The sequence below is a fragment of the Triturus cristatus genome, chromosome 5_1 (genome assembly GCF_964204655.1).
Source record: "Triturus cristatus chromosome 5_1, aTriCri1.1, whole genome shotgun sequence".
Lineage (NCBI taxonomy): Eukaryota > Metazoa > Chordata > Amphibia > Caudata > Salamandridae > Triturus > Triturus cristatus.
In genome coordinates this window covers 984707867-984724349 of record NC_140587.1, presented here as the reverse complement: position 1 = coordinate 984724349, position 16483 = coordinate 984707867, and the positions used below count along the sequence as shown (strand labels likewise).

Genomic DNA, 16483 nt, shown 5'->3' with positions numbered 1-16483 from the left:
ATTGTTTTGGACTCCTTTGCCTCACTTGCCGGCCGTGAGTAGACATTCACGATGGCAAGTTTGTAGGGGGTTGGCCAGGACAAGAGAACGCACTGAATGTCATCAGAGTAAGTCGGAATGATCTCACCCGAGCAGCCCAGATGTAGCCCAACCCATATTGTAAGGCCCCCTGATGGGCGTCCCTTTCCTCCCCACCGTGCGGCGATATTAAATGCCGCAAAGCCCACTCTGTGTTGGTCCTCCCTGGCCCAGGTTTCTTGGAATACACATATATCACTATTGTCCACAAAAATGCCCCACTCCGGACAAGCACATTTATTTGGTAAGCCTGCCACATTCCATGACAATATAGACATGCATTTTGTGTTCCCTACACTAGGACATATACTGTCGTGCAAAATATCGTCTCTCCCTAGGGGATTATCGTAACTGGTGGTAGCTAAGGATGATACTGGTAGGTGATCATCGACTTCCCTACCCAAAAAAGGCATTACACCACTCCTAATGCTACCTATTGGGGGGTTCTGAGCTCATGGCGACTCACATGCCTGATCTCTCTCCACCACAGCCGGGCCATCCCCAGCAGCCTCCTCATGGATCAGGATCTCATCCTGCATATCCTGCCCAGCCAAAAACAGTCAATCGACCTGGTCCAGGACGCTGAACCTATTGTAACATGGGATCTGATTCTGCGCAGACGGGTGGTGGCCATGCCAGTTCACCCCTCCCCTCCCCACTCGACGGTGTGAAACGAGCGACCAGGCTTCGTCTTAGTCACTCAGTTGATTGCTAGAATAGAAATAGGAGAGAGGCCTAACTTCAATTTTTGTGCCTATGCTAGCTGAGCTCCATTTACATATGTGGTATACAATATCTGGATCCCTAAAATTGACCAGTACACAATCGCCAGTTAGTTTTAGGTGTGCGCCCTACCCATCCCACCCTTCGGACCATAGATATTTCAGTAGTCATGTGTGGGGGAAGGGGTCTATGCACGTTAAGCCAATGTATGGCTTTGTTTTTCAAAGAAATATAAGATTCAACATTCGGCATACTAATTTCTGGGACCCCTGTTAAAACCATTAGATAGGGACTCACTTCTGGTGGCAGTTCCACTGTGGGCTCAATACGAGGTCTCTTGCTTATACCTGTATCTGTACCTGTATCTGCAGTGGCCCGCCCTTCGTGTAAGGTAGTGCTGAACCGTGACCCTCCTGCTCAACTGGACACCGTATGCTGGGCAGCCCTGGGTCCCACTCCCAGTTTGTAAGACAATACATTTGTTCCCCCAGTAGATGAAGCGTGATTAGCAACAACTTGTTGTGTCACAGAGGTGGCAGGATTGTCGTACGTCACAGCCCCCCCAGCTAGGATCGACAAGTTCGATTTGCCCTGGGCCAATGCATTATTAGCCAGACTATTTAGGGTGCCCACTGTTACTTGTTCAAAGTTAGATAGTCGGCTTTCAATATTGGCAAGTCTCTCTTCTAGTGGACGTAGTGTGGCACTCAGGAGTGCGGTGATTTTCATGCATAAGGAATCCTCCCATGTCGATGATTCTTCCCTGGATAGACCTGCACCTGGCAGAGTATCATCTCCAGAGCTTCCCAAATGCAGGGGTGATTTCAGTGCAACAACTGACATTTGTGCCTCAGCAACATTTGGGCTTGGGCTTGGGCTTGGCCTTGTGCTTGGTGGAATTACATTTTTGCTATGGCCTTTGGCTGCCCTAGCTCCCGCCTTATTTGTAGATGGCTGTTTCTTCTTAGGAATAGCACCCTGTTTCTTCTTAGGACTAGCACCCGTGTAATTACCCTGATGCTGGCGGGTATTAGGTCATTCTGGGGTTTTAATCAAAGTGGGGGCATCCAATTGCACTGAAATGTCCTGCTGGATCAAATGAATAGGGGGGGGGGGAAGTTTCGACCGGACCCCATGTAGGTAATTGGTTTTGGACAGTCAATAAGGCGTTGTCAATATTCACATTCCTTGCAACCTCGGGTGTGCGAGCGTTCGCAAGATGCCCCAATGAAGATCTTTTGGCCATAGCAAGATCCTGCGACACCCTACGTTCCATTAGCACAATACCCTGATCAATCACTGAATTGGCTCTCAAAATAAAATTGTCCAAAGTTTCTGTAAGTTTGCTATTGTGGGCTTTGCTTCTAGAGTCCCGTGCAGCCATATTACAATCGTACTTTAAAATGTAGAAACTGTATTCCCCCACCAAAGGTACTTACTAGTAGCTACAACTGGCTCCAAGGATGGCGAAATGGGGGTGACCCGGTCCGGTCTCCACCGGGCTACAACTTTTGCCAGGCGCGTCCGCGCAGGACAGCACCAGTAACGTAAAATGGTGGAGGGTGGGCGGGAAGAGGACGCAATGTCGCCGCGCGGGCTGCTGGTCCACCGCAGTCCCGCCGGTGTCTCAATACCAGTGCTTTGCCCCACAAAACCCTCCTGCCCGCAAAGTCACCTGCTGCCTTGGCTTGCCTCCAAGTGGGGCAGTAGTTCTGCAATAGTTCTGCACTTCCCTCCTCGGGCCCCGTTCTCTGCCCAGGGTCCCCCGCTCCAAGGCTCCCTCTTCCCGGGCTCGGCCGCCCTCAAACGCGCCGCTGCTCTTCTGCTGTTATGCAGCTCCGAATCTAGTTTTTTCTCGCATTAGTGGCGGCAGCAGGGGTGTGATGGCACTCCGGCACCCAGCACTGCCGCGGTTCTAGGGTGCTGCCTACGGTGGGCGCTGCTCGGGGAGGGGGGCTCCCGTGCCTATCCTTGGACTCTCTCCCTGCTCTCTCCCTCCTGTGTCAGTGGGAGCAGCTACGGGCTAGAACGGGCTACATTGATTCCATTTCGCATCAACATTAATTTTTTTACCAAACGGGCAAGGCAAAAGAAGAAACTGGTACTGCCAGAGAACAGGTGTAAAAGTTCTGACTGGGGGAGGATGCAAATGTCGCTCCGTCAGTGTGGACGCCACAGAAGCGAGAAGTGGCTTTGCGCCTCCACCACCCTCTCGCGACTCGCCCTCGGGATGTACGTCTGCTCCAGTGCCCGGGAACGATGGACTCCTCTCCCGCGCCTTTCACCCCCGAGCGAGGTGAACAGACTGGAACTCTATATGGCATACAGTGTTGACCCCACAAATTGTTATGGAGAATTATGCTTGATCTAGGTGCCCCAATTAATTTGGTAACTCTGATGGCAAGACTGCATGAAGATAATTACGCTCAGGTTCCATTGGGGAAAAATGGCGAACTAACAGGATACCAATACAGGGTACTCGCACTGGCATTATTCTCCCTGCTTATTAATGAAATGGCCAGTAGGCTTACCGACTGTAGGAATGATTCTTCAGTTTTGGGGTATCTTTCATGGATTCACATTCTCGAATCATTCCCAGTCTTCGAAGTGAGAGTCCCATGGTACATAAAAAGCAATAAGTAGTTACTCTAACATTAAAGTTAATAGAGAGAAACCATTCACTTCCTTCCTTTGAGAATTTCCGTCGCCACGAAGACGACAGACTTTCTCTTCTCCTCCGACCAAGATGATTGTCGTCGGCATCTTCTCCGTCGACGTTGGTATCCGTGAAGGTGAGACAGTCTGTTAAGAAAACTTCGTCTTTATCGTCATCGTCTATGAAAAAGAAGCGGCCCTTGTCAGATCCTTTGTCGACGGAAGCACCGTCGCAGCTGAGGCTGTTAGCGGCTCTCAAAAGTATATCTTGGTCTAGGGTAGCCTCGTCGACGGAGCCAAAGACCTCCGATACAGATCCTCGTCGCCGAAGTTTGTCTATGGTCCAGACCATCGACGGAAGAACCGTTGATTAAACCTTCATCTTTGACATCTGTGGTAGGCTTGACATCCTCGTCGATGCTTGTTCCATCGTCTCTTTTAGCTACTTCTAGGGACAATTTAGGACTGCCTAAAAGAAACACTTCTCAATTGGTTTTAATGCCTGTACACACCTCTTCAAGTAAGGTGTCTCCTTGTCCTCCAGAAGAAGTCTTCGACTATGGAGCAGATGAAGAGGAGTCAGATGAGGATAGGTTTGAGGCTGCTCACATCCCATCAGAACTCCTTATAAAGTGCCAGGACGATGAAGATGAAAACATTTTTTTACCCTGACGTTACTAATCAAGAAAGAGAAGCCGAACAGACAGTACAAATGCCAATGTCTCTTGTCTCAAACTTGCAACATATGGTAGAGAATTGCTACCGCAGATGTCCTCCCTCTGAGTCTGCATCTTCCTTTCCTCAGACATCTATTCCGCAGCCTTCCTTGCTAATCAGATCTCCCCCTCCGGTTTCTCCAGTACCTGCAGTAACTCAACATCCGCACCAGGAGGTTCATACTAGTGATGAAGATAGAGAAGAGGGAGAGTTTGACGACATATCCCTTCCTAACAAATGGGATGATTACCAGATCCAGACACCATCGCCTTCCACTCAACCTCCTAAAGATTCACCACCTGAGGATATAGGGGGCTTCCATACCCTTATGGAGAGAGCGGCAAAGAGGTTTCCGCTTCCTATGGTCACCAAGCAGGCTGATTGTTTCTTATATGATTTTAAGGACCAAAATAAGACCAGCCCGGTCTATCCCTATTGTAAACTTCATATGGCAGGAGGTCATTGTGAGAAAGTGCCATCTTTCTTGCATGGTATGCCCCCACTTTTTGCTGAATTGCTGAATGTACTTTGACTGAGTGTGCATTGGACTCCTGCCAATCAGGTGCCCAGGGCCTATGTTCCTTCCCTTAACACACAAAACCCAAATTGGCAAACCTTGGCTAGATGTCAGCCCCTGGTAAATGGTACCCTAGGTACCCAGGGCCTTGTGACCAGGGAAGGCCTCTAAGGGCTGCAGCACTCATTGTGCCACACTTCGAGGCCCTGTACCCTTACACACACACACACACTCTGCCCTTGCAGGCTGGGTGTCTGGGTGCAAGACAAAACAAAGAGTCGACATGGCACACATGCCATGCCCATCACCTACACTGCCATGGCATATATCAGCCACCCCTCTAGCTGGGTGCCCTATGCCAATTGTGTGGGCACAGGAGCCCGTTTTTATTTCATACCCCTGGTACCCTTAAAATAAAGAATAACCTTTGGGTATACCCAGAGGTATTTTTAAACCACCCTTCCAGATCCCTGCTTATCCAGTTTGACTTTATCTAAGAGCGTGTGAGAAAGTGCCCTCTTTCTGCATGGTTGCCCCCACTTTTTGCTGAATTGGTGATGTGCTTTGACTGAGCTTGCCCTGGGCTCCTGCTAATCAGGTACCCAGGGCCTATGTTCTTTCCCTAAAACTGCATTGAAGCCTCAACCCAATTGACATTTCTGGTCACAGGTCATCCCCTGGTAAATGGTACCACAGGTACCCAGGGCACTGTGACCAGAGAAGGCCTCTAAGGACTGCAGCACTTATTGTGCCACCCTTAGAGGTCCTGTACCCTTACACACACACACTCTGCCTTTTCAGGCTACGTGTTTTGGTGCAGAACAAAGTGAAGAGTCGACATGGCACACATATGTGTGCCATGCCTACAACCCACTGCCCTGTCATAGGTCAGTCACCTCTAGCTGGGTGCACTATACCAGTGGTGAGGGTACAGGTTCATGAGCCCTGTACCCCTACAGTTTTAGTCCATTCTTAGACCTTGTAAGTGCAGTGCTGCCTTTAAGAGTATATGGTGCTGGGAGTTTGTCATTACGAACTCCACAGCACCATAATGGCACCCTGAAAACTAAGAAGTTTAGTATCAAACTTCTCTGCACAGTAAACCCACACTGATGCCAGTGTGGGATTTAATGAAAAATGCACACAGAGGGCATCTTAGAGATGCCCCCTGAAAACTAACCCACCACTAGTGTCCAGGCTGAGTGGCTACTTTCAGCTGCCACCACTAGACCTTTTTCTGGACCCCTGGGTCGAGAGCCTGCTGCTCTCTGGGGCCTGAAACAATGCACATCCTGGGTCGAGGTGCCAAGCCTCCTCCCCCAGGATGGGCAGGGTTCACGAAGGGGAAGCTTCAAAAGCTTGCCGCCTTTGTGAGCTTCCCCAGGCCACTTGCGGCTTTCAGTAACTGGTCTCCACTGGTTCTGACCCCCCACTTTGGGCGGGAGAACCGGCGGGAAAAACAAGTGAGGATAGAGGTGTGCCCAACTCTGCCAACTCCACCCCTCAGGTGGGGGAGGCGAGGTGAAGCACAACTCCCAGTCCCCGCCATCTTGCAGACCAGGGACCGGCTCATGCCCCCTCCCACTGGAGGGTGGCATAATAGGGAGTGTACCCACCCCAGGGAAGGAACCCATTGGTCCCTGCCTTTTACCTACCTGTAAAACCCCTAAATCTAGTATTTAGGGGCACCCCTGAACCTTGCCTCCTCAGACAAGAAACAAGAAGGAAGACCGACCAGCCGTGCAGCAGCTACCAAGAGGAAGACTCTCCCTGACTTGGCCCCAGCCCTACCGGCCTGTCTCCCCCTTGAACCTGCGAAATCCCGGTGTGTCCTGCATCCAGCAACCTCCAACGCCAGAGGACCTCCCTGCTTCAAGCACAAAGACTTTGTCTCTCGTGAATACCGGATTTGTTAATCTGCAAACTCTCGCTCCAGCCAGACACCGCAAATCCACCCCACTATGCAACCGCCGTCCACAGCTCGAGTGGGCAAACACCACGAGGTCACCCCGGCGATCCTGACCCGAGATCCAGCGACCCCCTGACCTGCATCAAGCCTCCAGCCAATGCCTGCAGCCTAAATCCAGAAGGCCCTCCCCACCCAACTCACGACCAGGAGCTGGTAAGAAGAGCTGACCCCAAAGGCACCCTTGCGCCAGACGCCCCACGGCCTTGGGTGCCCAAACAGACGGTGCCTAACCAACCCCTAACTTTCAAACTTACCTCTCGAAGTGGTGGTCACACCCAGGAGACCTTGGTGCCGAAGCCTGCAGTGCCTTTGCAAACTGGAGGTTTCCCCTCTGAAAACAACTGGGTGCCAGCCGTCGAACCTGCACCCGGCTGCCCTAGTGCCGCTGAGGGTGCACCTTTGGTGCTACTTTGTTTCCCCATTTGCCCTGAGCTAAAGTCCAGGAGCTTTGCTCCCACACCCAAGTGGCCTGCTTGCCAGCAGCCACCAACCGGAAGCTCCCTATCCCCATTGGATAACATTGGGCCTCAGCACTCTGCACCCGGCCTCCCTAGTGTCGCTGAGGGTGTAACTAGAGTGCATCCTTGACCCTGGGGGACCCCTGAGTCTACCCCCAGACCCTCAACTACCACTACCAAATACTTACCTAAAAACCAAGAACACTATTTTCCTCCATAGAATAACATTGACTGTTTTTCTTGGAAAAGTTTAAGTGTGGAGTTTGAAAACCTCAAGAAATTCTTTAAAATTGCACTAACAAAAACGATTTTACTTGCCTGTTTGCAGGAAATGTCCTAGAGTAGTATCCAGGTATAATACTCTGAGTAAGAAAAGTAATCGCTAAAGTAACTTACCTGTAATTTTACTGAAAAGCCCATTCAAGTCTATGTACTGTAATTTCAACGTATTGCATTTCTCTGAAACCATACTGTAAGTCAAACAAAGAGCATATACAATTTCAACTCAAACTGTTTACAAACTGCATTACTACTGTAAAGTATTTATTGCTTCCTTGTGCCAGGCTTGCTTGGTTCTAGAAAATAAAATAACAAATCTTTTCATACAAAAACAATTGGTCTGAAGTTCAGTCTTTGTGTGTGAATTAATTTGCTGAATGTGTGTACAACAAATGCTTAAAACTGTCCTCTGATACTACCTTACTGTTCGTCCACACTACCACAAATAGAGTGGGGTGCTATCTAATTTTACCTCTGCCTACCTTTGGGGTTCCACTGGATTCTGTGCACACTATACCTCACTTTGGTACAGTATATACAGAGCCAGCTTCCTACAGAGCTCCCTTTCCATATATGGCCGAGTCCGCCCTGGTGGTACCACCGTACCAGGATGTGGATAGGCGCCAATGATGAAGCCTGTCACGATAAGTGAGGTGTCTACTCCAATATCTTTGGATACTGTAGAGGTGTAAACTAATATCCTGAGGTAGAGAGGGATCCCCACACCCCCTATTTGAAAATCTTTAAGGATATCAGTTGCTCATGTTTGAGTATTGTCAGCGGGAGAGTGCAACTGGTTGAATTGTGTCACACTCGCCGTTGTGGTACGAATTCTGTGACAATGCACAGCATAGGGCACCCAAAACAGTAGAGGGTACCAGACTTGTGTTCTCCAATGCTCTCGTGATTGTTTTCCGTTCCTGATAAAGCAAATTACTTTGATATGTTCAGATGTCCAATACTGAACATCACAGCTAACAATTTGTAATAAATTATGTTCATACTTGCTTTTTGAACTTGAATTATTGTGTTTTTTCTTTTAGTTCTTGCAGGTGCTTTGTTGGAGCAAGCCGAACAGCTGCTGGACCGTGGTATTCACCCAATTAGGATAGCAGATGGTTACGAGCAGGCGGCCCGCATTGCTATTGAGAACCTGGACAGGATTGGTGATAGTTTCCCTGTGGATCCTCAGAATGTTGAACCCCTAATTCAAACAGCAATGACAACACTTGGCTCTAAAGTGTAAGCTAAATTTAAGTTGTTAATTGCAATGGAATATTGAAACTTAATTTAGAACTGTACAGTAAAAATGTGGATGCAAGCATGAGAAGAAGAAAAAGCTATGGATCTTAATTTAATAATCTTAGTACGAAAATCAGCAAGTGACGCACACAGTAGTACATTAGTTCATGTTTTGACTGTAGAACCCAGCTTCTGATTCTGTGTATCAGATTTGTTTGGTTCTGTTGCCGTCACTAATTCAGTCATATCCCCCCCCCCCCCCCCCCCCCCCCCCCAAATCAGCCTTTTTATATTAGAACCAAGTAAATTACATTTTCTCACGACTAATCTAAATGTAAAAAAAAAATTTTTCCAAAACCATTGTTAGCTAAAACTACTTGCACCCATTTAAAAAAAAATAAAAATTATATATGGGATCGGGTAAGGTAGAGGAGGGCAGAAGAAATTAACTCTTGTGAAATTAACTCCTGCATGTGATGTGACCCCCGGGTATAAAAATGCAAATGTTTTATTTTACCCTCGGTTTCTACCAGGAGAAATATATGAAAATGGTCCCATGATTTCTCAGTGAGTTGGAGACTAGCCTGGTGTGGAGGTTAACTCTCCTCCTTTTTTTACTTCATCTTTCTGGAGTATTGAAGGATTGCTCTTATAAGGATTTTACTTCTGGGTCGAACAATGGTAAATTCTGGAAAGAAGTCTCTATGGCGGCAGATAGTTGTTTGGTCCATCTTCAAACCCCAACCCCCCTTTTTTTAAATTAAATCTGTTTTCTCAAATGTCACATTGACTGACTGCTTCTGGAGCTTCCACAATGCTCACTTTCACTATTCACTAAGAAGGGCTATTTCAGAAGCTGAGCTATTCATTTGCTATGGGACCTCTGGAGTATATGAAGACGGGTCATAATGGCATCCCTGCAACAACAACAAATGTGCAAGTCGTGGTACCCTTCTTTACTAAGGTATTATATATTGGCCTTTGTACGTCTCGGCAGGGTTTGGCGCCAACCGTTTGTTTCGCAGTAAGTGATCCCAACAAATAAGGACCTCCCGATGGCTATTAATCTGCAATTGAAAGGTATATTGGCTATGAATGAAATTTCCTAGCTATCGTAACAAAGTTTCAATTCTATTGAGGCGAGGATTATGCCATCTTTCTTCGTTTTTCAAAGAGCAGCCACTAAAATGAGGATAACTTTAAACAAACTTCCTTTCTCATTATGCCAGTGAAAAAAGTCCTCGTCCAATCAGGAACCGCCTGTCCCTTCAAGGGGTGTTTTCCTTCCTCTCTCGCCTTCTTTCTTCCTGCGACTCAGCCGACTTCGGAAGATTCTCAATCCTGTTTGGAGAACTCGATCACTGTAAGGCAGAGAGATCACCAAATTAACCCTAGCAACGACTCGCTCTAGTTTTACTCAAACTCAGATTTCTTTGAATACACTGGTCAAAGGTAGTCCCAAGTTCGGTCAGGTGGGAGAAAAGGCTGGGGCTTCATAGAACGCTCCAAGTAAACCCCAAGCAATCGTAGCCCCCAGCACACTCCCCTCCTGCCAAAGGGCACGCTGAATGAAGCATGAAGCAATGTCCAATTTTGCTTCACATATAAATATCTAAATCCGTATTATTTCCCCTCTTTGCACTGTCTTTATTTGCATGAGGAGCTTATACAAGCCTCAGATGCAGCTTGTAAATCTCACTCGTCTACATTATTGGGCTGTGGCTCACCAACCCATGGAAAAAGATAAGTGCATCAAGCCTGAAGTACTTTGGTTGTAAATTTGAGGTCAACCACAAGCATGTTAAGTTGGGCGTCGGATAAGGCGATAATAATAAACAGAGCCATCTAAAATATGATCATAGAAAACGAAACCCTCCACCAGAATAGTTACCCACTGTGTTTTGAAGAGAAGAGTCCTTACACCTATTTTATAATTATTCAATTGTAATTTACTCCAAAGTCGATCCTGTTATAGGCATGTTTAAAGAATTGAAACAGCTGGCTGGCTGTGAGCGATAGACGAACTGAAGAGGTAAACTGATTGAACAGCTGTAATCGGGTGCACATGTGAGGGTAATAGAAGTCCACTGGCACTGCAATCCCGCTTACTGCCCGCCACACTCTTCTTGATGGGCTGGCCCGTCTTACTGCAGAACTGGTGGGTGTCCTGCCAGCGAAGGGGAGCCTGGACCTCTAAAGATAGAAACCAGGACGTCAGCCTGTGGCATCTGCTAACTACTTTGTCATACGAGCGAATGAAAAGCTCTTTATACAGTTGACTGAGTCAGGAAATGTTGGTATGTACAAAGTGTGAAATGAAACATCCACACAAGCATTTCACCTGAATGTTTATATACATAGTTATAAAGTACAAACTACGCCATGTCCCAAAGTAACTACGAGTCTCTGAAGCGTGTAAAAAGAGGACCAAGAAAACCAATAAATAAGTTTACCTTTTGCAGATTCTCATGAACTACTGGTCTGTGTCCATGCTCAATGTGTGCCCGTAGTTCTTGTGACTGCAAAAGGCAAACCTATTTACTGACCTGTCAAAACCAAGTTTGTTGGATTTGGAATTCACTGGGAGCCAGAAGTGAATGCAAATTTGGCAGGCATTACACTACATTTATCGCCTGCATCTCGGGGAAGAATGTCTGAGGCCTATTGCATTTGCATCTAGCCGCGAAATTGAAGGATTGCGGAGACAAACTAAAACGGTGCTATTCTAGTGCCGTTTTAGTTGGTCTCTGCATTCCTTCAATTTCGCGGGCACTTTTGTAAAAATAGCGGCATTTTTGCAAAAGTGCCGATTTTGCGGCAAATCGCGAAATCCTGGAGGGTCTGGATGGAAGCTCCTTAAGTAGCCAACCTCTGGATGGTGCTGGACCACATGCTGTTTAAAGACTGGAGATGGTAGATTTCCCAAGTTAGATAATGCTGTACTTGATGCTTCCGCCTTATGTGTCTTTTGCTTTCTCGCCCAAGCGCGCCAGGTTCGCCCAGACGTGGGACCTGGACTCACTGTGCCACTGGAATCAAGTTATCCTGGCTGAAGAGGGGTGAAACCCCGAAACCGGTCCTAGGAAGCTTGTTTCTGGTACAGGGAGGACCTGGCTTGGCAGTTCGGGCTGGACTGTTCCTTGAGGCACGGGGTCAAGACTGATTGCATATGACCAGGTCTAAACTGGGGTGGCATGGTGAGCAAAATAATGATGGATTTAACCCAGATCTCTTGACTGGGGGTGAATGTTTGGATTTGTTACGCATTCCGTCCATCAATTGTGTCTTTTGCCTACTGGCTCCAGGCATCGCTTGACCACTGGGACTTCTTCCGCTCGCGTATCCTCCATGTAGACCCTTCAGAATACTGGGCCTTTTGTAGATCTGCGTTCTCGGGTGATTGTGGGACTGGGATTGTCGGTTGTGAAACTGCCGATATAACACTTCTTTTTACCGTAATTTTTGCGTGGGTTAGCCTTGCTTGCTACCCACCTGTATGCAGGTTATTAGTGAAACAAGCCTTGGCCGATGCATAGTACTGGGTTACATTTCCCCTTAAGTGGCTACATTTGGATGGATTGTTTTCTTTGTATGAAACATCTCTTTATGGGTATGGCCTTATTCTGCATATTTCATTGCATTATACAGTCACCAATTGTTCTGCAAATATGTTCTGTAATGCATATTTTTCACTATTGCAGAATTAATCGTTGTCACAGACAAATGGCTGAAATTGCAGTGAATGCTATACTAACAGTTGCAGACATGGACCGTAAAGATGTTGATTTTGAGCTAATTAAGGTAGAAGGGAAAGTTGGTGGTAGACTTGAAGATACCCAGCTGATCAAAGGTGTGATTGTAGACAAAGATTTCAGCCATCCACAAATGCCAAAGGTAAGAAAACATTAACTTTGTTGAGATAGTGGAGAAATGCCGTCCGGGATTGTATTTTTTACGATTACTGCCTGATCCTCTAGTCTGCTACTGTGTTGCTTCCTTTTTGTCTTTCTTTAAAAACTAGGAGTTTGCTCACCTGGTTAAATTAATTGTATTTTATGCTTTTAATTGTATTTTCTTATCTATGCGATGTTTACATGTACTTTGAAGATTAATCTGGAAAGTAATCTAATAACGTGATTTTTACTTTGCATTGTGTTCAAAAACCCAATTGTCCTCCTGTTTTGCAGGAAGTGAAAGATGCTAACATTGCTATTCTTACATGCCCGTTTGAGCCACCTAAGCCTAAAACTAAACATAAGCTTGATGTGACTTCAGTGGAAGATTACAAAGCTTTACAGTCCTATGAGAAGGAGAAGTTTGCTGAAATGATTAAGCAGGTTAGTGCACTGCCTCAAAAGCAGTTTTTTAAAATCATGATTGCGCTGGTATACCACTTCCCCTCATGAGGAGACTATAATATGTGGGTTTTTTAAACTGGGGGAGGGTGGTTTGCCACGATCATGCGGTACCCCAGCTGCATTGCAGTAAAATAATAATGGTGGGCACCATTGATTTATTAGTTTAAATGATCCCTGTGGTGGAGTCAGGGGTCAAAATATATTATTTGGCTGGGCCGTGGGGGGCCCCTCCCTGAACTGTCTTCGACCCCAGGCCCACTATGTTACTGAAAGGGGCAGTATATATTTTTAAAGGGGAGGTGATGTGTGCCCCCTCCCTGATCCAATATCAGCCTGGGACCCAATTAATCCCACCCCACCCGCTCCCCAGGGCCCATACCGTAGCAGTGTCCTGGGGAGCCCACCCCTGGGACATGGTTTCCCTCCCTGGCAGGAAACAGAACTTTGCGCCCACTGTTAATTAAAAAAAAAAAAATGCTTTCTTTTGATTATTGCTCTCTCATAATCCGTGATCAGCTATGTTTTTGTTGTTGGGCATACTGTCCCATTTTCTTCTGTTATACAGGGCCTCATGTAGGTAGCCAAATACCGGTCGGTAACGGCCGATTTTCGGTAAATATGCCGTTACCGACCGGTATTCAGACAAGTGAGATGTAGGAGTCCAAAAACCACTTTTCGGTAAATATGAGGCGGTAAATACCGATTCATAGTTACCGAATTCTAAAATACCGATTCATATTTACCGAATACATTAACGAATCGGTAAATATGAAGTGGTAAATATGAAGTGGTAAAAATTGAAAATGACATGTAGGAGCAGTCGGTAATTAAGAAATCCAGGAAAATCGGTAAATAAGAGTCGGTAATTAACACGGATGGAAAGCAGGTGGTAACCATCAACAATGCACATAAGCAATCCCAAAATGCAACAGCGTGGACAACATGGCCGCCATGTACGTCATTGCAAGGCGCCTACGTCTACAGGCAGCAGGACTGAGGGTGTGGCGACGGGAGGAACAAATCTACAGACAGCGCATCACACTATTCCAGCTGACTGATGCAGAGATACATGAGAGGTACAGGCTACACCCCGAAACCATCATGGACTTAATCAGGGACCTTCACCCACTCCTGGACCAGCCAATAAGAAGGGCGCACGCCATACCCCCACATGTGCAGGTGCTCTGCAGCCTACATCTGTTGGCATCCGGCAGTTATCAGGTGGTGATAGCTGCGGTGGGTGGGGTATCCCAGAGTTGCCTGTCACGTTTCTTCAGGAAGTTCCTGGATGCCATGATGCAGAGAATGCACCACTACATCAGCTTCCCAAACACACAGGCTGCACTGCAGAAAACAAAAACAGACTTTTATCACATGGCACAGTTCCCCCATGTCATCGGCTGTATTGATGGTACACACATCCCAATCTGTCCTCCAGCTGACACAGAGCACATCTACAGGAACAGGAAGTCCACCCACTCCATCAATGTGCAGGTGATCTGTGATGCAGGGAACATCATCACAGATATTGTTGCAAAGTTTCCTGGGAGCACCCACGACTCTTACATCTTCCAGAATAGTGGGATCTACACACGACTGAGAGCCGGAGAATTCGGAGAGGGATACCTGCTGGGTAAGTAACAGTGACGCCCCTTGAAACCTGCAAATCAGAGTGTATAGAGGCATGTAACTGATGGTTCCCTTTTACTCATCCAGGCGACAGTGCATATGCATGCCGTTCATTCATCCTCACTCCCTACCTACACCCAGCAACCCAGAGTGAGAGACGATACAACGTGGCCCACAAATCTACACGCAATGTGGTGGAGCGCACGTTTGGACTGCTGAAGAGCAGGTTCCGCTGCCTCCACAAGAGCGGAGGCGCACGCCAGTACAAACCCATCACCTGCTGCAAGATAATTGCCACTTGTGCAATGCTGCACAACCTTGCCACGAAAAAAGGTACAGATGTGGAACTAACATATTTTGAGGACAACGAGGATGAGTCAGGCCAGCCAGAGGGCAGCGCAGCTAGAGTGCCAACTGCAATCGATGGGAGAGAGAGACGGGCAGAGATCACATGCAACTATTTCTGAGTAAGTGAGGGGACACAGCGAGTCGTGAGAAGTCATGACGTAGTTTAATGTGGCACCACGCCATGAACACATGAACAGGCCAATCTGGCAATATGCCATCTATACAATGAGTATGTCCAGGGTTACGTCACCCAATGGCAAGTGGATAAGCAGGGCCACATCAATGTTTGCGCATACGCGCTGCAGTGGTGGATTGCACGGCCTGTGCATCCTCACTAGAGCCAACCCCAAGCCGCCTGCTGCTCCTGCGTGCTTCGGGGACGGGGGGTGTGATGCTGCTGCTGGTGTCGATGCTCTCCGCAGCATCCCCTGCAGCAGTTGTCGACGCCTGACTTGTCAATAGCACCCCTAGTGCACTTGTCACCTGCACCATCCCCCGTGACAGGTCGCTGCAGCACTGTGTTAGGCCCTCCTGCATCGTCACAGAGCGCCGGCAAAGTAGGGAAGTCGCAGTTGCCAGACGGTTGAGTGCCCTGCTGGTAGTGTCCCTTCTCTGGCGTTCCCGGCGCCGTGCTTCGATGTCCGCATCTAATTTGCTGCACAACTGCTGGATTGACTGGGACATGTCCCGAATGCCCGCAGCCATGCCGCCAATGTTTGTGTCCATGTTGACTAAGCTTGTCCTCATCACCCGCATGTGCCTCTGGACTGACATTACTGCCTTTGATTGCAGGCGCTGTTGCTTCAACATTTGGCCCTCGAGCCCCAAGAAGACACCATGGCCGTCAGTGGGTGCTGGTGGACTCTGGACACGCGACCTGCGGCGCCCTCTTGCTCCCGTCTGTGCTGCCTGTGAGGTTTGGGGCACAGTGGGATGGCTCCCTTCCTGGGGCCCGGTGCGGTCTTCTGGGCCCATGCTGTCGTCTGACGAGGTGTCTAAGGCTCGTAGCCTGGCTGCTGGACGCCTCCTCATTCTCACACCTGCAAGCGGAGATGTGGCCGGTGAATCGAACATGAGTGGCGATGCTGGCTCTGGTGGTGGTGATGCTGGCTCTCGGTGAGGTGATGCTGGCTCTGTGTGCGGCGAGGCTGGCTGCGTAGGTGGTGCGGCTGCAAGTGGGCCTGCTCCCTGGTCTGCACTCGTGCTGGCTAGAGGTGATTTTTGTGGCCGGTGTGCCGTCTCCCCTGCAGCATGCCCTGTACTGCATGATGTCACATCTGTGGACAGAAAAACAACATTGGCTCAGTGTCCCCGAAGGGCTGCATTGCAAGCGTCACAATAAATCATTTCACATTCCAATCTGTCCTCTGTCTCCTTGTGCCTCGAGTGCGTGACATGCCTTGTTGCCCTGTGACATTTACGTCATGGTTAGTGTTGCCCTGACTACATCTCCCGGAATGCATTGCCTGTCTGCACTGACACGTGTGGACTGCAGTGTGATTCTCGTGTC

General features: G+C 48.1%; 1 protein-coding gene across 1 annotated transcript in view; it reads left to right on the top strand.

The window, feature by feature from the left end:
• Nucleotides 1-16483, top strand: part of CCT5 (chaperonin containing TCP1 subunit 5) — a 154193-nt gene that overhangs the window by 29837 nt on the left and 107873 nt on the right. The window contains exons 4-6 of the mRNA XM_085606088.1: nucleotides 8440-8638; nucleotides 12340-12532; nucleotides 12826-12975. Coding sequence (XP_085462214.1) covers nucleotides 8440-8638; nucleotides 12340-12532; nucleotides 12826-12975 — 542 coding nt within the window. The remainder of the gene's footprint in view (nucleotides 1-8439; nucleotides 8639-12339; nucleotides 12533-12825; nucleotides 12976-16483) is intronic.